The 25,313-nt window shown below is 40.2% G+C and overlaps 1 protein-coding gene across 1 annotated transcript; it reads left to right on the top strand.

The window, feature by feature from the left end:
• The first annotated feature begins 712 nt into the window (after positions 1-712).
• On the top strand, positions 713-25,271 carry fasn (fatty acid synthase). Its single transcript, XM_082152964.1, has 42 exons — positions 713-944; positions 5,013-5,162; positions 5,429-5,581; positions 6,491-6,664; positions 6,963-7,163; positions 7,832-7,954; positions 8,398-8,513; positions 9,239-9,373; positions 9,505-9,967; positions 10,607-10,794; positions 11,230-11,419; positions 11,599-11,693; positions 11,830-11,964; positions 12,068-12,271; positions 12,568-12,683; positions 12,782-12,957; positions 13,048-13,239; positions 13,806-13,886; positions 14,033-14,218; positions 14,343-14,522; positions 14,605-14,808; positions 15,309-15,622; positions 15,717-16,103; positions 16,311-16,481; positions 16,966-17,081; positions 17,235-17,389; positions 17,602-17,805; positions 17,905-18,055; positions 18,140-18,318; positions 18,753-18,872; positions 18,956-19,078; positions 19,175-19,398; positions 19,486-19,687; positions 20,414-20,565; positions 20,653-20,744; positions 20,848-21,245; positions 21,337-21,525; positions 21,755-21,982; positions 22,591-22,802; positions 23,056-23,154; positions 23,296-23,547; positions 23,656-25,271. The coding sequence occupies exons 2-42, from the start codon at positions 5,036-5,038 to the stop codon at positions 23,791-23,793; spliced, it is 7,545 nt and encodes a 2,514-aa protein (XP_082009090.1). The 5' UTR covers positions 713-944; positions 5,013-5,035; the 3' UTR covers positions 23,794-25,271.
• Positions 25,272-25,313: the final 42 nt, after the last annotated feature.

Here is a 25,313-nt window from a genome sequence, read left to right on the forward strand (position 1 = left end):
CTTGAAATATTAATTCATCTTGAAAACTTTTTGTCCATCAAATCAAAGTCAATGTAGTGTAGAAACAAAACAGACACTTTAAGAAAAGTATTTCATGAATAATTCACTAATTTATTAAGAAACATTAGAAAACTTCGATTCATGACTTAAAAAAAATACTGACACTAACAAAATATTTGAAAACTACTTGTAGGAAACGAGATGTTTTTTAAAAAATATATTTCTAAAAGATTTCTCTCATACATCTTTGAAATCCATTCACACACTGTATAACACATTTTAGATGATGTTGCTTCCAAATCACAAAATATTTAGCTAAATACATTACCTCTTTCTATAACTGAATCCAATAATGTTAATAGGCTACTCAATGCCATTTCTAATGTTAAAATAAGTAATCCATACTAAGTAATGAACAACTAGGACAGACAGACCAACATCCATGCTGTGTTTCAATACCAATCCAGTGTTGCATGCTAAATTTACCCGATTTCAGATTGTTTGCAAATCGCAGACACACGACCCCCGTGTCGCCCTTGAACTTGAACTTACTCGATCCCGTAAAGCTAAAGCAGAAATTTGTGCTGCAGTGCATGTGATCATGCCGTGATGAACTTTAGTAACCCAGGCTTTTCAGACGCGTTTTTTCTCTGAAATCAGCCCATCACTGGCTGCGTCTGCAGCCCAGCCTCCTCTCTCATTGGACTGCACCTCAGAGCCAAACTGTCAGCCCATGTGGCGTGGCCATCGAGGATGTCAGACATTTAAATGAAACAGACACAGGGACTCAGAAGAGCGAGAGTAATTTTTAGGGCTTGGCCAAAGGGGGATTCACGAATCTCTCCATTCTGTACTGGGAGCCGACAACAATTAAGAGGAGTATAGAAGTCGACTCTATCCCAAAGGATCTGCGGGAAACAGCGGTAATCTGTACACACATCCAGGTAAGCGAGCATTTATTATTAATCGTGTCAAATCTAGATCTCTAGTTTAACAAGATGTGCAGATTTCAGACATGTTAAAATTCAAGACTTTTCTGTAACACCATGAAAAAAAATTGAATATCTCAAAAGAAACCAAAGGATTGGTTCTTATGTGTCGGATCTTTTCAGTGAATCGGGAAACAGCTGAATCACCGAATCATTGAACAGAGAATTAAGAGCATATGGAGTGAATAGAGGATGAAATGTATTTTAATAAGCGACAAGCAGGAAATGTTACAGATTAACTGGAAATGTTTTATGCATATAGCATTTTATTCAAACACGCACACATTTTTTTTTAATTCAAGATATGTAAATTAATTTTAGTTTTTAATGCAGTGCATACACTGCATAGGGATGTTGGGATCGCGCGATGACGTAATTACGTCATGACGTAAAGGAAGTGCAGCAGATTCGCTTTTTTCGACTTGTTCATTTAAGTAAGAATAACACACAACCTGTTCGAAAGAATCGATTCGTGTAGATGTGTCGAACTTCCCATTACTAATTTCATTACTAATTACTAATTACACATGTGTGAATATCTTTGACCAGCACACTCTTGATTTAAAGTGAGTATAAGCTTTTAGCTGGAGGCAGCATAACATAGGATGACACAACGATTCATCTTTGCCTAAAAGAAACAGCATTATGCCATGAATCTTTCTATTTATAAACAAAAAAGAGCTATTAGACCCCACAGTAATGTAATATGTTGAGATGTGGAAAAGTATCAGTGCGGTCACTGTAGAGCTAGTGCGGAATGTATCACTCTTTGAAACCTCCTTGACAAGGTTTGGCATGTAACCAGCGTTTGTCAGTGAGGACGGTAAGATTTGGAGATGCTTGGATCTATATAGTCTAGTTTTTATTGCAGGACTTGTGAGGAATGAACATGCAGCCTAGACATCCGTTTTTTAAATTAACCCTCATGTTCAGATGACTACCATGTTTATATTAAGTCCCAATGATGTGTGAAAATTTAACATCTAATTATGTTAATTATCACATTTAGTAAAACCCAGTAGATAAATATTATCAGATGATATCAGCTTATCAAGATTTTTGCATTTATTTATGTTTTATATTCGTATATCACTTGGTCCAAGCCAGTGGTTTCCAAACTTTTTCTGCCAGGCCCCCATTTTGTATAGAAAAATATTTTCAAGTTATAATTTTCATATATATTAGGAATTAAGTAAATATATATTGAATTGAGGCTTTTATTAACATTTAAACAATCATCTCACACATTAGTTGTGGTAAACGGAAGCTCAAGCATGTTCGCTTGATTTGCGAGAACCAATGAGGTTCATTCTCGTGTTACGCACTACGCAGCACGTTTGAGCTTCAGCAAGAACCAATGAGGTTCATTCTCGTGTTACGCAGCACGTTTGAGCTTCAGCAAGAACCAATGAGGTTCACTCTCGTGTTACGCAGCACGTTTGAGCTTCAGCAAGAACCAATGAGGTTCACTCTCGTGTTACGCAGCACGTTTGAGCTTCAGCAAGAACCAATGAGGTTCACTCTCGTGTTACGCAGCACGTTTGAGCTTCAGCAAGAACCAATGAGGTTCATTCTCGTGTTACGCAGCACGTTTGAGCTTCAGCAAGAACCAATGAGGTTCACTCTCGTGTTACGCAGCACGTTTGAGCTTCAGCAAGAACCAATGAGGTTCATTCTCGTGTTACGCAGCACGTTTGAGCTTCAGCAAGAACCAATGAGGTTCACTCTCGTGTTACGCAGCACGTTTGAGCTTCAGCAAGAACCAATGAGGTTCATTCTCGTGTTACGCAGCACGTTTGAGCTTCAGCAAGAACCAATGAGGTTCACTCTCGTGTTACGCAGCACGTTTGAGCTTCAGCAAGAACCAATGAGGTTTGTTCTTGCCCGTCAAGTAGGTTCGGTTGAGATTCTGTTTATATTCGCTGATCAATGTTTATATGTGAATAAAAGCTCAAATTAAATCTGTTTATCATATAAAGCGATCGAGTTTCTTCAGAGAATTTGGACTAAACCGCTCATATGGATTAGTTTTACGATCTCTTTATGAACTTTTTGAAGTGTCGAAGTGGTAGTTGACAGTGGAGGGACCGAAATCTCTCAGATTTCAACAAAAAGATCTTTGTTTGTGTTCTGAAGATGAATAAAAGTCTTGCGGGTTTGGAACGACACGAGGGTGAGTAATTAATGACAGAATTTTCATTTTTGGGTGAACTATCCCTTTAAGGACTGTAAGACTGTAATACTGTCATCAGCTGATGACACACGAGCACCATGGGAGGCTGTTAATCGGAGCTGTAGTTAGGCAAGTGGTCAGCTACATCACAACTCAACGGCTGCTTCGGATCTGGGTCAGGTAGATTACAGTTCAGAAATCTGTTTATTTTCTCAGTCTGCGTTCTGCCATGCATAATGTGGTTGTATTGTGGTTAAATGTTAAACAATCAAAATAGTAACGTGTTCATAGTACTACTGGAATACACCTAACCAGTTTAGTGTAGTTTGGTTGACACTAAAATCAATATAGCTGTTTTGTGTTGCTGTTTTATCTATAGCTTTGTTACACTTTAATCAGTTCGTTGGTTTTTTAACATGTATATATTGTACTATTGCATTAAATTGGCTTTAAATGACTCACACACATGCACGTTTAGAGACAAGCTGTTGCATGTGACCATTTGCCCGGCAAAGACTCCTTCCGGTTGTCACTATGGCAACAAAGAGCACTAATTCCTCCTCTCAGACTTACCTGTCCACATTTGCTAATTCTGTTTATGTAATTGTAAAATATTCTTTTGTCTAATGAATATCACTTTCCTAAATAACAAGTGATGTGATTTTCATATACACCAAAATATGTGGCTTAAATCCACTCTCTATTGCTTGTTACGCTATCAGGAAATTTTAAAGGGCCTTGATGTCACTTACTACAGTTTAATCATAAAATATTATAAATAATTATAAAATGATTATAAAAGTAGACAATATGACATGCACTATATTTATATGATAGCTTTGTGTCATTATTCTCTGAAAATCCTGCTCTAGAAAAGTAGCGACGTCTGTTTCATGAGTGAATCATATATTTTTGTTCACGAATCAACGAGAGCCAGAATTTGTTTAAAATTTCTCCAGTGTGGAAACAAACAATAAAAAGTTGCTCACAAGTGTTAGGAAAGGCTTCTCCTATGATTGTCTTTTATTTGGACAATCGTAAATAAGTGTATTAATTTATGATGCATAATTTCTGCAAAATGATCTGACCTACTTATTGGGCACTATATACCAATATGTAAAATCTATATATCATATCTATAGTATTGTATCAATATATATAATACTATTATACTAATATGGGCACATGCTGTGGAAGCTGTTTCATGCTACTTTCTATCTTATTTTTCACATCATCCCTTATTACAGAAAAATACATTAGGACTATATATCTGCATAATATTTCTAGAATTCTTCTTCTGTAGCTTCTGTATAGATGAAATTAACTTGTTCAAGTTTATTTTCTAAAAAAAAAACATTGTTGTGTTTGCTTTATAAAAATAGTAAAATATATCAGATGGCATACTGAACAATTGGATGAGTTGATTTCTCTGTTGGCATATTTAATGCTGTTTCTGTGGTCCTCCAAATTAAAATGAACCCTCCTTTGTGGTTTGAGGAAAGTGGAACAGAGGGACACTGTGTTTGTCACCGCTTCTTGATTGCATTGAATGAACAGGAATCCCATCCATGCTGTTTCTTTGAGTGCTGTGACCCTGAAACGGGGAACAAAAGTGTCCAGCTTTTCAGGCCACGCCTCCACCCCCACCCCCAAGCACACTCCCCCGCCTATACCCAATTTTGCACCAACTTGGTGACCCCAACACACAGACCGCTGATTTAAAATGAATGACACATTCACACAGTTCTTGATAATGCCAATGTAGATCAAGCTGACAGAATTCCACCATTTTTCTGTTCATTGACTGACCCCTTCTTTCTTTTTCTTTTTCTTTGTCTTTATACTATCAGAATCAAAGAAAATCTAGTCAGAAATGGAGGATATCGTTGTAGCTGGAATTTCAGGTCGCCTTCCTGAGTCTAACAATTTGGAAGAATTTTGGCAGAACCTTTTCAATGGAGTGGACATGGTCACAGAAGACGACAGGCGGTGGAAACCAGGTATGCTAACAATATTCAGTTCAAATAATTTTATATCATTTTTGATAGCTTTTAGAAACGGTTTGCTTTTCCGAAGGCCATCCCGATGGTCGCCTTGCCTACCTGGCTGCTGTTCTGTGCTTTTCCTTGTCCGTCTGGCTTTGGGTGTTATGAAAGGCCCTTCTCTCTCTTGGCACCAAGCTAATACTCTCATTCATGTGCTAAAGCACAAGCAAGCTTAGCGCGATGAGTAGAGAGCACTTTTGATTCCTTTTTTTTTTTTCTAGGTCTGTATGGCCTTCCCAGAAGAAATGGAAAACTAAAAGAAATCGACAGATTTGATGCAGCCTTCTTTGGTGTGCATCCCAAACAGGCCCACACCATGGACCCACAGCTGAGGCTTTTGCTAGAGATATCGTACGAGGCCATCGTCGATGGAGGTTAGTATCAGCTGCTCTCTTTTATAATAGGTGTTAATATGAGGTATTTTGTGGTGGCTCATGACATGACATTGCAAAGTGTATAGCTCGCATTTTAAGGATAAAAGTAAATCTTATTTTGTAGCACTTTGCTAATTATTTTATTTTAGTATTATGATGCTGATTAAAAAAACTTAATGTATATTTTATGCTTTAGCTACCCATTGATGTTTTATCAGAAGTTTGTGGTCAGTAATTGTTTTTTATTTTGAAAGAAGTGAAAGGATGCACTGAAGTGGTAGTGACAGTAAAGATGTTTATAATGATTATTATGAAATAGAACGATTTCTACTTTAAATAAATGCTGTTCATGCTATTCATCAAAATCCTTTTTTTTTTAAACGTGCCACAGTTCCCGCAAAAATAATTGCAAAATTTTGATAAGAATTTTGATAATAAATTAGAAAATAATTGCTTGAGCACCAAATCAGCTTTTTAGAATGATTTCTGAAGGATCCTGTGACAGTGAAGACTGGAGTAATGATGCTGAAAATTCAGCTTTGCCAACACAGGAATAAATTACGTTTTAAAATATATTAAAATATAAATTGTAAGTTATAATTGTAATAATATTTCACATCATTACTGTTTTTACTGTTTGTTAAAACAAATGCATCCTTGATCATAAGAGACTTCTTTAAAAAACATAAAAAAAATCCCCCGAACTTTTGAACATAACGTATGTTTATTTTTACGTTTATTAGTATATATGGTGTGTGTATATAGTAAGAGTATTAATTTAAAGTATTTAAATAGAAGGAACATTTATTTCTTAGTGCTAAACAAGTGATGACAAGTCAAGTTTTTGAAATCCAGTATTTGCACTGATGATTTGCTGCACATATAGAACAAGTTGATTCTTCCTTTTAGGCATAAACCCAGTGTCCATGCGTGGCAGCAAGACTGGCGTCTACATTGGAGTGAGTGGCTCAGAGGCAGGAGAGGCCTTCAGTAAAGACCCAGAGGAGCTGCTGGGATACAGCATGACGGGATGCCAACGAGCCATGTTTGCCAACCGCTTGTCTTACTTCTTTGACTTCAATGGTATGCAAACATTACAAGTTTAATTACTAGGTCACCTTGTAGGACAGAATTGGGTTGTCCGAATCTTTGTTTTGAATGACTGTATCGTCATTCTTTTTGTATGGTGTGATGTGTCGTGTGAGGTGATTTGAATAAGTGACTCATTACACAGTAATGTCTTTCACTGGTATAACTTGATTCATACAGTCATATTAAAATGAGACAACCAGTCGAGATGGATTCCTTAAATCACTTTGTGCGAGAATCCTTTATATGATCAACCATTAACTGTTCTGTTTGATGTACAACGCACGTTCAGGTCCCAGCACAGCCATTGACACCGCGTGTTCCTCTAGTCTGCTGGCTCTGGAAAATGGTTTCAATGCTATTCGCCATGGCCAATGTGATGCAGCACTTGTGGGTGGAGTTAACCTGCTGCTCAAGCCCAACACCTCAGTGCAGTTCATGAAACTGGGCATGCTCAGTCCTGAAGGATCCTGCAAGTCATTTGATGCCTCAGGTGAGATTGCGTGCATCACTGTAACGTCTACAGTTTTCTCAGAAAGGTATAAAAGGAATCTGGTTTATCAATCATTGCATAACTTGTTAAATGTCACTCTTCTAAGTGACACTCACAGCCTTCTAAGTGTTTGGTGTTGCATACTGAATACTACATACTAAATGTAGTGTGTGAAGCAGCATGCATTATGCAAAAATAAAGGTTTTAAGCAGTAGTATGCTATATTGTCGTCACATTAACTAATCTGATTGCATGTTTTATTTGGCAAATGCTGTCTAGTTATTGTTTTTAATACAGTTTTGTGTAAATAGGTCTCTACTCTTGCAGTCTAATAAAATATTAAGAAAGAGATGTTAAAATTAGCAGCTGATATTTTTTCTTGTTCATTTGTCATATGGGAGGTCAAAAGTCAAATCGAGTGCATTGCATTTTGGCATATAGTACTCAGCGCAGTGTGTTTTGTTGAATACTTCACATTTTGGTAAAAGTAGTATTCCATAGAAAATTAGCATACTGCACAAAGTAGACTTACTATATACTGCATAAATAGTTTGTGTTATGGTATGCTATTCTGAACAGAGCCCCTTTGTGACTACATTTCTGATTTGCTCTATTGTTAATGAATGGAGGCTTTATGATAATAATTCAAATTTTATTTCACCCTCTAGGAAATGGCTATTGTCGCTCAGAGGCTGCTGTCGCAGTACTCTTGACCAAGAAGTCAATGGCTAAGAGAATCTACGCCACAGTTCTAAATGCTGGCAATAACACAGATGGCTACAAAGATCAAGGTAAACCCATCCTTCCTTCCCACAGACATCAAATTTGCCTCAAATTCCCAGAGCATGAGTGAAATCAGCTTGGTTAATACTTGCTTGCCTTAGGCTCACTGAAGCCTGGCATTACTGTTAATGCTGGCACTATAAGTGTCCTAGATGTTGGCACTATAAGTGTCCTAGATGCTGGCTTTTCCCCTAGTGCCTTTTGCCACACTTTACACCCCAGTGTTTTTAAACATGACACTCTGCTGAGCGTGAGAGCTGAGGCTGTTTGAAATCTCTGGCATACATCTTGTAGAAACTGATATCAGTCCTCTCTATATCCTGTTGTGTGTCATGTGCTGCTACAGTAAATAGAGGACAGAAGAGTCTGTGCCGTAGCTCACATGTGCGTTTCAGAAAGGTACTTGCATCTGCTTATACTCTGGAATGTGGTGTGTCTTCTCTTTTCCCAGGTGTGACATTCCCATCAGGTGAAATGCAGCAGCGCCTGGTCCGTTCCCTTTATGAGGAGGCCAACATATCACCTGAGCAGGTGGAGTACGTCGAGGCCCACGGTACCGGCACTAAGGTCAGTCAAACGTGAAATTACACACAAAACACACATTCATGTTTTGAGGAGATTTGCACCGGAATTAAAAATAGGAGTGGCTTGATTATTGGAAAAGGAATTGGTAAATATGATTCAGTGAGTAAGTTCAAATTTATATACAAAAAAAAAGGAATTCACAGACATTTGGAATAATGAGTGCCTGAACAGAGCGGGGGTCAATAATATCAAAATTAGTACTCAGTCAGTATGTGGCGTTTCCACAAGTCCTACAGTGCATCTCGTCTTTATGGACTCAGAAAGATTTGCCAGTATTTGTTGTGAGATGTTACTCCACTCACCTGCACCAAGGCACCTGCGAGTTCTCAAACACATCTGACGGGACATATGTTTGACGTGGTTTGGCACTGCAAGGACGATCAGCTGTCCTTCCTGTCTCCCTGTTGCATTGTCTTAAGCATCTTTCGTTACGGACATTACAGTTAATTGCTCTTGCCACATCTGCAGTCCTTATGTCTCCTGCAGAAGGATTATGGCATATTCACACAGGTGATCTGGAACCCTGGGCATCTTTCTTCTGGGTTTTTTTCAGAGTCGGTAGAAAGGTCTCTTTAGTGTCCTAGCTATTGTTATTGGAACTGTGACATTAATTTTCTTCTGCCTCTGTATGTAAATCCAGTCATGGACCAATTGTCATTTCATCTTGTTGTTTAGTGGATAATAAAAATAATTCTTGTCTTTCACAGGTTGGGGATCCTCAGGAAGTGAATGGCATTGTGAGTGTATTCTGTCAGTCACCGAGGGATCCTCTTCTGATTGGCTCAACCAAATCCAACATGGGACACCCAGAGCCTGCTTCTGGATTGGCAGCTCTTGCCAAGGTAGATAAACTGTCTTTCAAAGAGTCTCCCTGATTAGATGTATGTCAGCTTTTCCTTTAAAAACCTGGAAGCTGAATCCCACATCCCAAATGTGAAGTAAATCAAGTAACTCTCATATTGCATGTATTCAGGTGGTTTTGTCTCTGGAACATGGCGTCTGGGCTCCCAACATCCATTTCCACGATCCAAACCCTGACATTCCTGCTCTGACGGATGGCCGGTTGCGTGTTGTGTCGGAGCCCATACCTGTTCGTGGGGGCATCGTGGGCATCAACTCATTTGGGTTTGGAGGCTCAAATGTCCATGTGATCCTGCGTCCACATGGTTCAAAATCACTGGCTCAAGCTACACAACCTTCAATCCCCAGACTCCTGCAGGCCTGTGGTCGCACAGAGGAGGCGGTCACTTCCCTCCTCAACAACGCCCAACAGTATAAGGAAAACCCAAACTACCTGTCTCTAATGAATGATGTGTCTGGAGTTCCAACGGCAAGCATGCCCTACAGGGGCTATGCACTGATAGGAGCACAGGGAGAGCTTAAAGAGGTTCAACAGGTCCAGCCCACACCAAGAGCCCTCTGGTTCATTTGCTCAGGTGAGGAGTCTTATATTGATGATGGTAAATGTTTTAATGGGAGAAAAAGGGGAGAATTTTCAGTAAGATCTTTTGCTCTAAAAGAGCTTGATGTACTATAAAATGCATCCAGTAACTTTTAGAAAACGTCCTCTCCTGTCCAAAAATAGCATTTATTGAAAGCAGGCTGCAAACATTTTTAATGTAATGATTTGATTAAAAACTGATTTCAACATTGATGATAATCATAGATGTTTCTTGATCCGATATTAGAATGATTTCTGAAGGATCATGTGACACTGAAGACATAAGTTATGATGCTGAAAATTCAGCTTTGCGACACAGGAATACATTACATTTTTTAAATATATTCAAAAAGAAAACAGTCCTTTTAATCTGTAATAATATTTTGCAATATTGCTTTTATACTGTATTTTTTATTTAAATAAATATAGCCTTGGTGAGCATAAGAGACTTCTTTCAAAAACATAATAATAATGTTTCCAAATTTTTGACAGGTACTGTATGAATCCCTTTTAAGCTTATTATTCAGAGGGAGTCAGTCACCATAGTGGAAAGCCTCTACACATGATCACATTGGCTGAATTTTTAATTCTGGGTTATGTCTTTCTTTGTATCTGCATCTCCATCTCCTGCCAGGAATGGGCACACAGTGGGCCGGAATGGGCCGTAGCCTGATGCAGCTGCCTGAATTCCGGGAGTCAATCCAGCGTTCGGATGTGGCTCTGAAGGAAACTGGGCTGTGTGTGTCTCGCTTGCTCATGGATGCTGATGAGAGCACGTTTGAAGACACTGTTCATGCATTCGTTGGTCTTGCAGCCATCCAGGTCAGTCCCCTCCAGCTCTAGAGACACCATGTACAGTGCCAGAGTAAAAGGAACAGGACTGACATCAGCAGAATTTCTCAATGACACAATGACCCCTGTAAACTTTGCAACTGATACCAGCTGCCAAATATTGCAATACAGTGGCACAATCAGTCATGATTTCAACAGTCACTCCGTCTGCAAGACTGTCTCGTAACTACTCCAAACTATCTGTCATTATTTTCTCAGCCTGCATGTTTAAACTTGTATGGCTCAAACAAAGTGATTTTTCCTGTGGAACTAGCACACTTGCATATTTAAACTAGTCACTTATTTACGAGACGCAAAATTAGGTAATTTTTGACATCAAACCTACTACACTTGCTAATTGTGCACTCACAATTTTCGGGCTGACCATCTTTCTCCAACCTGAATGCATTCCTGTCAATTTTCCAGGTCGCCCAGATTGACATGTTGCGGAAGATGGGTCTACAGCCTGATGGGATCGTGGGCCATTCTGTGGGAGAGCTAGCATGTGGTTACGCCGATGGCTCCCTGAGCCACAGCGAGGCCGTTCTAGCCGCTTACTGGAGAGGACGCTGTATTAAAGAGGCCAACCTGCCCCCGGGGGGCATGGCTGCAGTGGGTTAGTGTGACAGCAGATTTATCCACAAGATTTGCATTAACGACTCAAAGCCCAAAGCGTCCCTCCATGGGGGATTTGCCTAGTCTTTTGTTCAGCAATGTATGCTATAGGTTTTTTTTTTTTTAGCAAGCTTACCAATGGTATCTTTTACCAACCCTCCCATCATTTCCCCCCTTTAGGCCTAACGTGGGAAGAATGCAAAGCTCAATGTCCACAGGGTGTCGTTCCTGCTTGTCACAATGCTGAGGACACTGTCACCATCTCAGGCCCTCAGGTACATGCACTCAAGAAAATAATAAATATATATAAAATTTATAAGAAAATAATAAATATATATATAAAATGTATAGAGTGTTTATAGAATGACCATATGCATTCTAGTACCTAACAGTAAGTGTTTGGTTATGCAGGACTCTGTCAGCAAGTTTGTTGCCCAGCTGAAAGAGAGCGGTGTGTTTGCCAAAGAGGTGCGCAGTGCCGGTGTGGCTTTCCACTCATACTATATGGCCTCTATCGCTCCAGCCCTCCTGACTGCACTGCAGAAGGTGAGTTGGTGAAGCATTGCAGTGTCCCAGTGCCCTCTGGTGGCCATTGACATCTCAAAACCTCATAGATAAACACTGAATACCTGTGTGTGTGTTTTTGTAGGTAATAAAGAACCCAAGGCCTCGCTCAGCACGCTGGATCAGCACGTCCATCCCGCAACCGGACTGGGAGAGCCCACTGGCACTCTACTCTTCTGCAGAGTACCACGTCAATAACTTGGTCAGCCCTGTGCTCTTCCAGGAGGGACTCAACCATGTGCCAGATAATGCTGTGGTAGTAGAAATTGCCCCTCATGCTTTGCTGCAGGTAACAGTTCAATTCAATTAGAGTTTTGGTATATACAGCTATAAGATAATATAATTTATGTGTTTAGTAAACATCATGCATCCAGTAGTTAAGCAAACACATGAACATGTTAGGCAATGGTTATAGCTTGTGATCGTAATGATTATAATATAAGGATAATATTTGACAATATGTAGGAATAGGAAATTATTTTATTATTTTTTATTTTAATTATTTATCAGTGTCTGAACCCAGTTCACATGCCTTGAAAATTTAAATGTAGATCCACTATTATTAACATACTGTTTCACCTTCAGGCCATCCTGAAGCGGAGCCTAAAACCAACCTGCTCCATCCTCCCCCTAATGAAAAGAGGTCATGTCAATAATCTGGAGTTCTTCCTCTCTCATGTGGGCAAGATCCACATGAATGGGTTGGTTTTTATGCTCTTCATTCCCAAACCTTTCCCAAACGTTTCGATGTGACATTTCAAATGTTAAATGACTGATGGTGACTCTTTTGTACTTACAGAATAAACGTGAACAGTAATAATTTGTATCCAGCTGTGGAATACCCTGTTCCGACAGGGACTCCCCTCATCTCCCCTCACATTCAGTGGGATCACTCCCAGATTTGGGACGTGCCCAAGGTGGAGGACTTCCCTGCTGGCTCAGGGGGATCCACCTCTGCCACCGTGTACAATATTGGTGGGTAGTTGTGAAGTTGAAATCATTGGTTTTCTCATTTTTGATGTGGTGTCATGTTTATTTTTGAATGCTTGGCTCTTTTTTGTGCAGACATGAACCCAGAGTCTCCTGATTACTACATGATTGGTCATTGTATTGATGGCCGGGTGCTGTACCCAGCCACAGGATACCTGGTTCTGGCCTGGAGGACTCTAATGAGATCACTAGGCACAGTCATGGAGCACACTCCTGTTACATTTGAAGACGTCACCATCCATAGAGCCACCATCCTACCCAAGACAGGTAAAAGATTTGTTTTCTTTGCACTTTAAGTCTGGACATCTTTGATATTGAAGCCTGTTTCCACTTTAGAATAATAAATAAAAAGATAATTGCAACTGTTTCACACAGTTGTCACTCTTTATCTTACAATGAGGACTTTAATGTAATTGCAATTTTGTAATTGCAAACTTCTATCTCACTATTGCACCATTATAGCTCACAATGTGACTTATTTATCAAATATATATTTTTCACCTTATTTTTCAAAAAATAAATGTACACGGATTAAGATTTTTTTTTAAAGAAATTAATACAGAAAGGAATCATTGAATTGATCAAAAAATGTGTTTAAAATGACTGCTGCCACACTTTAAATCACCAAAGCATTTCTCTTCCCATTGGGTTTTCTCGATGTATCACTGTTATTTTTCAGCCTTTGAGCATGACAGTTAATTTTTTAAAGAAGTCTCTCTCCAAATTATTTCAACCCCAAACTTATTTACATACTTTTAAGTAGATTTGACCATATAGAACAGACTATGTGGTTTAGAGGTAACCGGATTGTTTTTGTGTGCACTGCATTACAGGGTCTGTCCAGCTGGAGGTGCGACTCATGCCCGCCACTAACTGTTTTGAGGTGTCGGAGAATGGAAATCTGGCTGTCAGTGGTGAGTTTCCAGACTGTTTGCAAAATCATAGTCAAGATGAGACCACTTTCGTAACAGTCTTTTCGAGCAGAACAGGATGTTCGTGAGTTGACAAGACATTGTATTTCAGACTCATGATCATGCTCTTATACCCTTTCTGGCTCCAGGTAAAGTGAGTGTCTTGGAAGACACTGGACTTGATGCTTTCCATGCTGAGCTGAATAAACCACTGCCTGCAGACAAGGAAGATCCCAAACTGCTTTTGAAAGCCGGGGACATCTACAAAGAGCTGCGTCTGCGTGGATATGACTATGGCAAGACCTTCCAGGGAATACTGGAATCTAACAACGCAGGTAATTCCCTTTAAAAATTTACCTCAAACTTAATTTTAGAGATAATATAGGCTAAAACATTGTGAAGATCAAAAAATATGATTCGGCCAATCCTAAATTCTTAATATTCTGGTTCTTCTCGCAGGTGACTGTGGAAAACTTCATTGGACGGGTAACTGGGTGACATTTTTAGACACCATGTTGCAGATGATCGTAGTGGGGCTGCCTGGTCGTAGTTTGAGACTGCCCACTCGCATCCGCTCTGTGTGTGTGGACCCCAAACGTCATGAGGAGAGGGTGAACGAGTATGCAGATGACCAGAAAGGTATCAGACACACCAACTAGCAGAAGTCTAACTTAACCTGACCTAATTTGAAACTTATCTGACCAATATGTCTTCTCCTCAGCTGTGGACGTTCATGTTAATCGTTGTCTGGACAACATAACAGCTGGAGGAGTTCAGATCTGTGGACTTCACGCTACCGTAGCACCCCGTCGCCAACAGCAGCAGACTCCGCCCACTTTGGAGGAATTTGTCTTTGTTCCCAATGTGGACTCGGATTGCCTGAGAACCAATGAGAAACTTGGAGACCAACTGAGACATTGCAAAGGCATGTTCTGATTTTCACTTCATTGAGAAATGCAACATGGCATGGCAAAGATTTTTTTTTTCATATTTTTGAAAAGTCTCTCATGCTCACCAAGGCAGCATTTATTTGATGATAAATTAAGTAAAATTGTGAAATATTATTAAAATTATCTTAATTTTCAGAAGATATTTCTCCAGTCTTTAGTGTCACATGATCCTTTAGATATCATATAAGTTCAAAAGATCAGCATTTATTTGAAAAAAAATGTTTTGGAACATTATAAATGTCTTTCTTTTGATCAGTGTTGTATATCCACTTGCTTTAAAAAAGCTTATTAAAATATTAAACTGCTCTCACAGACATGAGTCACCATGGTGTTTACGAAATAACTAGAACCATATTTTACAATCATAACATTTATTTAAAGTTATTTCATTTTGATCCCGATTGTCAATTTTCTATAGTATTTTTCTCTTTTTTTTAGTGGCACTATACTTACTATTTCCGTTTTGTATGCACAGGTCTAATACAGCGTCTCCAGAAGAAGCTGGCCAATCAGGGAGTGAAGATCTCCATCCCTGGGTTAGAAGATTCGAACGAGGGCCAGCTGATTGGAGCAGAGGCGGAAAAAGGTCTGTTGCGGCTGCTCTCGGTGCTGTGCGGACTGGAGCTGAACGGGAACCTGCGCTCTGAGCTGGAACAGACGGTGGAGAAGGAGAGAGACTGTCTGCTGCAGGACCCTCTGCTCAACGGCCTGCTGGACTCCCAGGCGTTACGCCACTGCTTGGACACGGCCCTCGAGAACAGCACCCCTGGAAAACTCAAAGTCCTGGAGGTATGGTGAATCATTTATTTAGGATTATAAAGGGCAGATTATTCAGAGGTGGAGGACATGATTGAAGTTCTCAACATTTATTCTTCTCCTTCAGGCTCTAGCTGCCAATGGCCGTGTGTTTTCTCGGGCTGTTGGTCTCCTCAATATCCAGCCGATGTTGCGTCTCGACTACACCGCATCAGACGTCTCCACTGACCAGCTTTCTGCTCACCAGAGCTCCCTGGAGGAGCAGGGCATCTCATCTGCTCAGTGGGACCCTCTACAGGGCCCAGCAACAGGCGGTCTGGATGGAGCTGACCTGGTTGTGTGTAACTGTGCAGTAGGACCGACAACCAATCCTGCATCTCTTATCGAGAACCTGACTTCAGCTGCAAAAGAAGATGGTTTTGTTTTGCTACACACGCTACTCAGAGGAGACACTCTAGGGGAGACAGTAGCTTTCCTCACATCTCAAAGCAACCAGGAGGGTTTGTTGACTCAGGTGTGTGCCTAAAAATGCACTTTTTCTTCTTGAAGTGGTCAGATCAGACAACATAAATGAAAGTGACATATTCAAGTAACAATGCTGTACTTAAAGAATAACATTTAAAGAACAAATGAAACAATGGCAAGTTATTTATACAAATTTTCCTGGCTTATTGCAGTGTTCTCAGATTCTAAACTCTTTTTTTGTGTGTGTGTTTTTCAGACTGAATGGGAGGAGCTTTTCCATAAGGCCTCTTTAAATGTGGTCATGCTGAGAAAATCCTACTACGGCTCCGCTCTGTTCCTTTGTCGCCGTCACCAACAGTCCTCTCATAAACAGCCCATCCTTATTTTTGTGGACCCTACTGACTATAAATGGGTGGAGACTCTGAAGGTTAGTGTTATAGTCTGCATGAAATATAAACTCACCCCATCTGTTTTGTAAATGCTTGTTATGGGACTTATTGTGAACGATTCAGCCATTTCTTTTTTTTGTCTTATCTTTCTTTTTAATTTTGACCTCGTGATGTCTAATCAAAATGTCATAATTCAGTCTTTTGGTGAAAATGACAAGACTTCCCTCTGGTGATAATTCTTCTCTAATTGTTTAGTCTGGTTAAACCCTGCCTATTCATTATTGACTGCAAGCTTGCAATGATTTTTGAGTTCAAAACCCACATCTCAAAATCCAATACATTGCACTGGTATGTATGCCACAATGTGGAAGAAAAGATCGGTCGCTACTTTTGTTTCATCACAACTTCATTCATGCATTAGTGGTGTTGCCAAAGCCACTAAGAGCACTTGCCAAACACCCAGCAACATGCTAAAACCAAATGCATGCCTCTAACCCTTTCTGTCTCCCTCTTTCTCCTTAGAGCACTTTAGCTGAGACATCTGATATCCCAGTCTGGCTCATTGCCACAAAGGGGCATAATGGAGTGGTGGGAATGGTGAACTGCCTCAGACAGGAGCCTGGAGGCAACCGTATACGGTCCGTCCATTTACTGTGCACTTAGTGTTCAAAACATGCTACTGTTATATCATCATATTTTTTGTTGTTAAGATTATGCAATTGACTGGGTTTTTTTTAGTATAGATGTATATGTAGTATTAATTTACATGGTCTTTTTCTCCTCCCCAATAGGTGTGCATTTGTTTCTAATTTAAGTAAGGACTCTGCAATCCCCTCGCTTGTTCCTACCGAAAAGGGGATGAAGGCATTACTGAAGAAGGATCTGGTCATGAACGTGTATCGTGATGGGCTGTGGGGCGTTTTCAGGCACCAGTTGTTAACACAAGGTGAAATAGGAAGTCAAATAAGACTTACAGTGACATATCACAAGTCCAATGTACAATGGAGAGGATTTATTGCTATTTTATAATACTTTTGTGTGTATTACATTGAATACATTTATTTTATTTTATAATTTTATCATATGCAAAGTGAACCTCTTTAGATTGTAACTTTGAGCACATTGTGATCATCCTCTGTTCTGCGTGTTTCTGTTTAGATCTTAGTGAGGAGTTGATTGAGCAGGCGTACGTGAACGTTCTGACCCGTGGTGACCTCTCATCGCTGCGCTGGATCGCTTCCCCGCTGCGTCATTTTGTCCCTTCCAACCCCAACGTGCAGCTCTGCCGCGTTTACTACTCCTCCCTCAACTTCAGAGACATCATGCTGGCCACTGGCAAACTTCCTCCAGATGCCATCCCTGGTTTGTACCCAATCCTGTTTTTGACTATGTGAGGTCTTTGCACGCTAGCTTACCCTAAAAAGACTTCGGAAAGAGACTCTTCTCATTTTGTCCATGTAGGAGACATAGCGCTGCAGCAATGCATGCTGGGAATGGAGTTTTCAGGGCGAGACCCCAGTGGGCGACGTGTAATGGGTTTGCTGCCAGCTAAAGGCCTGGCCACCTGTGTGGATGCAGACAAGCGCTTCCTTTGGGATGTTCCATCCAGCTGGTGAGACCCTCAGCACCTTTGAATCTGAATTGGGAGTTTTCTCCCAAAGCTCTCAATGCTAAGTGAAGCTGTGTTTATCTGCAGGACGCTGGAGCAGGCTGCCTCCGTTCCTGTGGTGTATGCCACCGCCTATTATTCCCTAGTGGTGCGAGGGCGTCTGAGGCCTGGAGAGAGTGTGCTGATCCATTCAGGCTCTGGAGGGGTGGGACAGGCCGCTATTGCTATTGCACTTAGTATGCGCTGTCGAGTCTTTGCAACTGTGGGTAAGTAACACACTTTTACTTCCTGAAGAGTTTAACCCTGAACATCAAATAGATGTGATTTGTAATGAACACTGGTAAACTGAAGCTCTTTGCTTGTGGCAACTCCAAATGCATCTTATACATATGAAATGAATCTCATATATGCACATACATGTAATTGTACAACTGCTGTAAAGATGCTCTTTCCTGTAACAAGCACTAAAACTAGTGATGCACCAGAATTTCAGCAACTGAATATATTAGGCAGCAGTATTTATTTATTTTTATTTATTTTTTGGAGGGCAGAAATCATTGTGATTCTCCTATGTCACGCTTTGAATATGTCTGTGTCTATTTCGCGCACAAACCACTTACTGAATTTAAAGGATATTTTCCAAGAACTTTGACTAAAACAATGAAAATGAACATAAAAATGATCTAATTTTGATTCACAGGTTCTGGAGAGAAGAAGCAGTACCTGCAGGAAAGGTTTCCTCAGCTTACGGCAGAATCCTTTGCTAATTCCAGAGACACCTCGTTTGAACAGCATGTACTGCTCCACACGCAGGGCAAAGGTGAATACCTACACAGCAGCATTGAATCTAATATTATTGTGGATTGAAGTATTAAACCACTGTGTTTGTATGTGTGTTTTCAGGAGTTGATTTGGTTCTAAACTCCCTTGCTGAAGAGAAGCTGCAGGCCAGCTTGCGTTGTTTGGCCAGACATGGTCGTTTCCTGGAGATCGGCAAATATGACCTTTCCAACAACACACCGCTAGGTGCGTCCCAGATCCTAGATTTATTATTCTCATACTTTTACACTTGAAATGCATTCCATGTTTTAAATGTAATTGCCCATGATGTTCCTGGTACAGGTATGGCTCTGTTCCTAAAGAACGTGGCCTTCCACGGCATTCTGCTGGACGCTTTGTTCGAGGAAGGCAACAGGGAATGGGAGGAGGTATCCGAGCTGTTGAAGAAGGGAATCACTAGTGGGGTCGTTCAGCCATTACGTACCACAGTCTTCGAGAGGAATCAGGTGGAGGACGCCTTCCGCTACATGGCTCAGGGCAAACACATCGGCAAAGTCCTTCTGCAGGTAAGGATGGTGGTTAATGTTAAAGAACCTGCCATGAGAATGAGATATTGGATGTTAGATTTCTTATACTCTCCTTTCACCACTCAGGTACGTTCAGAGGAGACGAGCAGCACTGTTCCTGCAGCTTCTCCTCTCTGTATCCCCGCTATCTGCCGTACCTTCTGCCCTGCCTCTCTCTCGTACATCATCACTGGAGGCCTGGGTGGTTTCGGGTTGGAGCTGGCCCACTGGCTCACTGAGAGAGGTGCTCGTAAACTGGTGCTGACGTCACGGTCTGGCATCCGCAACGGTAAATATGCCCTAGGATTTTATCGGTTTTCATGTCGCTGTTGGTCTGTGTTGTTATTGTTAACTAAAACTTCCTAAAATTACTAATACTGAAATAAATAAATTAAAACAAGCTAATAGAAATCTCAAAAACTAATAAAAAATTATAAAAACACATGACAAAATTACTAAAACTATTAAAAGTCATTTTTGATTAATTGAAATAAAATATTAATATTTGATTACAAACAAACTTATACAAATTTGAAATCTTGCCCTGGCAACTAACTGAAATAAATTAAGTTGAAGTACTAAAATACTGTATACTGAAATATAAAGCTAAATAGAAATATTTAAACAATCAAAAACTAATAGAAATTACAAAAGCACATAACAAAACTACTAGAACTATTCAAAGTCATGTTTGTGAATTGAAATATAGCTTTGAAATAATATAAATTTTATAAAATATAAATATTATATAAACTTGCCTTTAACTAAAATTAAATAAGTTAAAATGACTCAAAGTTACTAAAATGACTCCAACTAAAATAAATATAAATTAAAGCTAAAAATAATAATAAAAGCACATAACAAAAATACTAAAGCAAATTAAATTAAAGTGAAAACTAAAAAGAAAAAAAAGCTTTATTATAATATTAAATACTATAATGGTATATAAATAATGCTAAAATAACATTGATGTTGGTCAGGGCAGCACTCTAAAACATGTTTGTTGTCTTGACAGGTTATCAAGCCAAACGTATTCGAGAGTGGCAGGCCATGGGCATCCAGGTCCTCGTGTCCACTAGTGATGTCAGCACCATGGGAGGGACGGAGCGTCTCATCACTGAGGCCTGCCGCTTGGGGCCAGTTGGTGGCATCTTCCACCTTGCCATGGTAGCGTTCAGTCTTTGCTTTCAGGTCACTTTCCTTTGTAGCCAATGTAAGGACGACTGTAAAACTGAAATACTCTCCATAATGTAGGTCCTTCAAGATGGCATGCTGGAGAATCTGACCCCACAGCAGTTCATTGATGTCAATAGACCCAAATATGATGGAACCATCAATCTTGACAGGTAGGGAATGATTTGACACTGTGATGCAGACTAAATATCTTCTTCCTTTATCCGTTCACTTGTGGCTGTGATGAATTTGAATAAATGTCTCCTTTTTCCACAGCGTGACTAGGCAGAAGTGCCCACAGCTTCAGCAGTTTGTGGTGTTCTCCTCGGTCAGCTGCGGCCGTGGTAACGCTGGCCAGAGCAACTACGGCTTCGCCAACTCAACCATGGAGCGAGTGTGTGAGCAGCGCCGGCACGACAACCTGCCGGGCCTGGCCATACAGTGGGGCGCCATTGGAGATGTGGGGGTCGTCTTGGAGACTATGGGTGGCAATGATGCAGTGATTGGTGGCACGTTGCCCCAGCGCATGTCTTCCTGTTTGGATGTGCTGGATAGGTTTCTGTGCCAGCAGAAGCCTGTAATGTCCAGCTTTGTGTTGGCAGAGAAAGTAGTGGTTGCTAAAGGAGAAGGAAGCGGACAGAGGGACCTGGTGGAGGCTGTGGCTCATATTCTGGGTAAAGGCACAGACCTGAAATGTTCAAAGCTTGATAAGTTGCACTTTTTTTCTAATGCTTTCAAAGTAACAGTGTAACCTATTCTGCTCAGGTGTGCGCGACGTGAACAGTTTGAATGCTGACGCCTCATTGGCTGATCTGGGTCTCGATTCACTGATGGGTGTTGAAGTTAGGCAGACGCTAGAGAGGGACTACGACATCGTCATGGCAATGAGGGAAATCAGACAGCTAACCATTAACAAGCTGCGGGAGCTTTCCAGCCAATCAGGAGGGAAAGAGGGTGAGCAATGTGATTTGTGATCTTTAGAAGTGATGTACAGCCACAACCAATATTGATACCCTTACATTTCTGAATAACATGATTTGTTATCCACAGTATCTTAAATAAGCATTAAGCAAGTTGTTAAAAGATTTAAAATAACTTCAGGAGATGAAATTTCATGTTTTGGAGGAAATGTTGCATTATTTGGAGAAGCAAAATGCATCAATATAATAACTTTTCCTCCCAGAGTCCCGAGCTTCTCCTGCAAAGCGCTCTGGTGCTCAAGCTCTGCTGGAGTCAGATCTCAGCCGGATGCTGGTGAACCCTGATGGCCCCACGGTGGCCCCGCTGAACGAGGTCCAGAGTGCCGAGAGGCCTTTGTTCCTCGTCCATCCCATCGAGGGCTCCATTGCCGCCTTCCGCACTCTCACCGGAAAGCTTAGCGTGCCGTGCTATGGCCTGCAGTGCACTAAAGGTACAAACACAAGCTCAGTGATCACTTTTCATGGTTACACGGGTGAAAGGCAGTTTACTCACTTAAGACATTTACCAAACGTCCGAATGCTGGAGTCTGGAGTGCTTCGTTATGCTTTGATGGTAAATATATATATATATATATATATATATATATATATATATATATATATATATATATACACACACACACACACTATTAGGGGAGACTGAAAGCAAATATAAACTTGGCATTCACACCAAAACTATCTGCCATCTTTTGGTATAAAAGAATAAACTAAAACAATATCATCACATATTAAAATATTTACATTGAGAAAAACTAGATCTTAATGTTGGATTTATTATTACAGAGTGGTTAAGTAAAATGTAAACACTATATATATATATATATATATATATATATATATATATATATATATATATATAACACGCACTATATACATATATCAAAGATATTATTACTTTGTGGTATATTTCTGATAAAAGGCAAAAGCTAATTAGTAATATTACTTAATAGAGTTTTTTTTTTTTTTGTATTTTATTTCATTTGTTCAGATTCAGTCCTGTAATATTTTTTTCTGTCATTCGTGTTTTGTCCATTTGTAGCCGCGCCTCTAGACAGCATCCAGGGTCTTGCTGCTTACTATGTGGAGTGCTTGAGGCAGGTGCAGCCAGATGGGCCGTATCGCATCGCTGGCTACTCGTTCGGTGCATGTGTGGCTTTTGAGATGTGCTCACAGCTGCAGGCAGCCAAATGCCCCGTGGAATACCTCTTCCTGTTTGACGGCTCGCACTCTTACGTGGCGGCATATACACAGGTGCTATAAAAGAGCTCAGAGAACCCAAAAACAGAAAAAAATTGTGTACTAGGCCACATAGTAATCTTTTTTCTCTCTCTCTCTCTCTCTCTCTCTCTCTCTCTCTCTCTCTCTCTCTCTCTCTCTCTCTCTCTCTCTCTCTCTCTCTCTCTCTCTCTCTCTCTCTCTCTCTCTCTCTCTCTCTCTCTCTCTCTCTCTCTCTCTCTCTCTCTCTCTCTCTCTCTCTCTCTCTCTCTCTCTCTCTCTCTAACAGAGTTACAGAGCCAAACTGACCCCTGGCAAAGAGTCTGAGGCAGAGACTGAAGCTCTATGTGCTTTTATCCAACAGTTCACCGGCATTGAGTATAACAAGGTACATTAACAACTGTTAATTTTCAAAAGATTTTTGATTTATATCAAATGTTCCTTTCTAAACTGACAAATCAGACAACACTTAACTCATCATCGTTCAGTTGCTTTAATTCAATGCTAAATCTAATGGTTCTTCACACAGCTGCTGGAGACATTGTTACCTCTGTCAGACCTGGAGGCTCGTGTGAACAAGGCTGTGGATCTGATCACATCCAGCCATAAGAATGTCAGCCGAGATATGCTCCATTTTGCTGCTTCTACATTTTACCACAAACTGAAGGCTGCCGACCGCTACGTTCCAACTTCCAAGTATCACGGCAATGTCACCCTGCTGAGAGCCAAGGCCAGCAGCGAGTACGGTGATGGTTTAGGATCTGACTACAAGCTGAATGAGGTAAATATATGGACAGCACTTTTAGGGGATTCTGAAAGCTTTTGTAATAAAAAGTAAGACTTTAAGTTTAGTGTTGTGCATAACAATTGGATTGTGTTATGTCTCCAGGTGTGTGACGGGAAGGTGTCCGTTTATGTGATCGAGGGAGACCACCGGTCCTTCCTGGAGGGAGAGGGTGTGGAGTCCATCTCAGGCATCATCCACAGCTCACTGGCTGAGCCCAGAGTCAGCACCAGAGAGGGCTGAACCTTGCGGCAAACATCTTTTACTTCTTTTGTTTCACCCTTACTCTGTTGCTTTCACCTGTCAAACCAAAACACTGTGTCTCGGCGTATTAAATCATGCATGTCTGTGATCTCTTCATACCTCTCACACACACAGCAGCCTTTTCCTTCTCATCTTTCTCATTCTCTTGATATCTTAGTTGCCTATCACTATTTACTTCTCACTAAAAGTTTATATTCCACACAAAACAAAACCGTTGCACACTGTTTGCTTGCTTTATCGGTTAAGAATCAATCAGCTGTTCATTATCTTCTATAAATCATGATACGTTACTGTGAAATATAACGTCACTATTTTCTAGCATGCCATCACTGACACTGTACAAGTCTGCTAAAGGTTCTGTCAAACCTTCGTATTCATTTTCATACATCTTTGCATATCCAACCTAATGATGCGGACTGCAAGTCAAGGCTGCATTCAAATCCACATATTAGCTAGCCATTAGGAATATAGTTGCACACATAGCTGAGATTGCTATTTTGAGTGGTCACTGATGCTTCAGCAGTACTAGTTGATAGCGTACCTGAATTATGTTTACTGTAGCATTGTTTTTCTTTTCTGAATGATATTTGCTGGTTCTCTTGTTGTTGCTGAACATCTAAAATAGTGCTGCAATAATTGTGTAATTGATGTTTATTTAAAAGGGAAAATATGTACGAAAAAGAACATTCCTGGATGAAAGTAACAATTAAGAGAGCTGGTTAATTGACTTCTTGTTAATGTTTACGTTGAAGTTAGGGGTTAATTTTGGAACATTTGTTACTTAAAAAAATATATAATGTCTCACTATTGCACTAGCTAAAAGCAAAATGCTTTTATGACACTGATGTGAAATGCCTGGCAATCCAGAGTGAATCATCTCGGCTCGTACTGAAATGTTGCTTCGCTGCTTAACTGTAGACCTGTAACTGGAGTATTAATCTTGTATTGACGTTTCTAATCCTCTTTTGAGGATAGTACCAACATTCCTTATTTCAGGTGTCTCTCAGATGTATACCTTCTCCCAAAATGCTCTGTAATTAATTGACTGCTTGAATACTTCAGATGTTAGTTGTAGCAAATTCGTGTGGCTCGGTCCACATTAAACGCAAGCTCAGTTCATAGTGCAAATCATATGATTTATCCTAAATCTTGCCCGAATGAAGTGTTATTTGGTGTAGGAGTGAATTTTGGGATGTATGAGTATTTTCTTGGCAGTGACATGTTTACTGATTTTCTATTTCTGTTATGGCAGAGGAAAGTCTTCTTTTAGAAAGCAAATCACTACACATTTCTGAGACTAATTGTTCTAAAAGTCAGTGACGAACTGTGATTTCTTTCAATGTTAAGAGCAAAGCTGAAAGTGCTAAGAGTTCATTTTTCTATTATTCAATTTTTTTGGTGTAATTTTCCCAGTATTTATTGTACTAGTTCAAATAAAAAGCTATTACTAACATACACATCCAGAGTGTACTGGCTTGTTTTCTTATCAACCATATTTT

Source organism: Leuciscus leuciscus (assembly GCF_965113295.1).
Source record: "Leuciscus leuciscus genome assembly, chromosome: 21".
Classification (NCBI taxonomy): domain Eukaryota; kingdom Metazoa; phylum Chordata; class Actinopteri; order Cypriniformes; family Leuciscidae; genus Leuciscus; species Leuciscus leuciscus.